Below are 1,101 nucleotides of genomic sequence, written 5' to 3' on the forward strand. Positions count from 1 at the left end.
GAGGAAACCCACGCAGACACGGGGAGAATGTGCAAACTCCACAGACAGTCGCCCGAGGGTGGAATCGAACCCGGGTCCCTGGTGCCGTGAGGCAGCGGTGCTAACCACTGTGCCACCCCCACAACGATAAATGAATAAACGACAATCCGCTTTGCAACCTCCAGGGACAGGATGCACAGGAAGATCCCACACAGATCGGCCGATGGCAACAACCCACGGGGCTGTGGCCCGGTCGGGTGGGGTGGTGTGGGTCAGTCGCTGGGCTGAATGGTCACCATCAAGTGCGGCCCCCTGCTCCCCGCCCCCCTACCTCCACTATTGATGATGGTGTTTACCAATGATGAGGAGGAAAAGGGTCCCAAGCACCAGGTAGAGCAGGCTTCTCTTCTGGATCAGGGATCTCCTGACCACCAGGCCCACCGTGTCGCTGCCTCCCGTGGGATCTTCCTGCTCATTTTCCTCCGACTTGCTCTCCATCCCGAGGCCCTGCTGCTCGTCCTCCTGCTTCTGCCTCCTGTAGGTCGAGAACGAAACGTTCTTGGCTCCCTGTCGGGGTCAGGGTTTGGAGGTTGGTGGGAGGGATGGTGGTGTGAGAAGGGGGAAGATGGAAATGGAGGTGAGTGAGCAGCTCTTCCTTGAGGGAGGGAGGAGGGTTTGGGGGTACCGGAGCGAGGGCCACACTCGAAGAAGCTGACTGAGGTGAAGGGGAGGTGGCACGTGTGGTATTGGGTGGGAGTTGGGGAGGTGGGGGGTGATATGGGGAGGATCAGGACTTACAAAGGTGGTGGGTGTAGAGGGTCTCCTGGTTGAGCTACACAGGACTTGAGGTTCGGACTCGAGGTGGGGCTCGAGAGGCTAAATCTGGCCGGGTTGGGGGAATGATGGGATGCCAGGTGTTGGAGACAATGGTCTGCTCCCTGCCTACCCACTTTGCCACCACCCCCACTCCATTCACCCCGCGGGGGCTTGCAAAGAGAACAGAAGGAGGGGGCATCTTCATGACGTGCTGAGTTTGGGATCAATAGGCAGCACTGGAGAGGACAGGAGGAGGAGAGGAGGAAGACCCCAGAGAGGACATGAGTAGGAGGAGGAAGACCCCAG

At 59.5% G+C, this 1,101-nt stretch overlaps 2 protein-coding genes across 2 annotated transcripts in view; one reads left to right on the top strand and one right to left on the bottom strand.

Moving 5' to 3' along the window:
• LOC109925754 (ephrin type-B receptor 4-like) overlaps positions 1–1,101 on the top strand; it is a 190,249-nt gene that overhangs the window by 35,948 nt on the left and 153,200 nt on the right. The window lies entirely within an intron of this gene.
• Positions 1–1,101, bottom strand: part of LOC125487756 (transferrin receptor protein 2-like) — an 11,694-nt gene that overhangs the window by 9,842 nt on the left and 751 nt on the right. Inside the window, exon 2 of the mRNA XM_048619977.1 lies at positions 336–546. Within this exon, the coding sequence (XP_048475934.1) occupies positions 336–546 (211 nt within the window). The remainder of the gene's footprint in view (positions 1–335; positions 547–1,101) is intronic.

Source organism: Rhincodon typus, chromosome 45 (genome assembly GCF_021869965.1).
Source record: "Rhincodon typus isolate 14 chromosome 45, sRhiTyp1.1, whole genome shotgun sequence".
In the NCBI taxonomy this organism is placed as follows: domain Eukaryota; kingdom Metazoa; phylum Chordata; class Chondrichthyes; order Orectolobiformes; family Rhincodontidae; genus Rhincodon; species Rhincodon typus.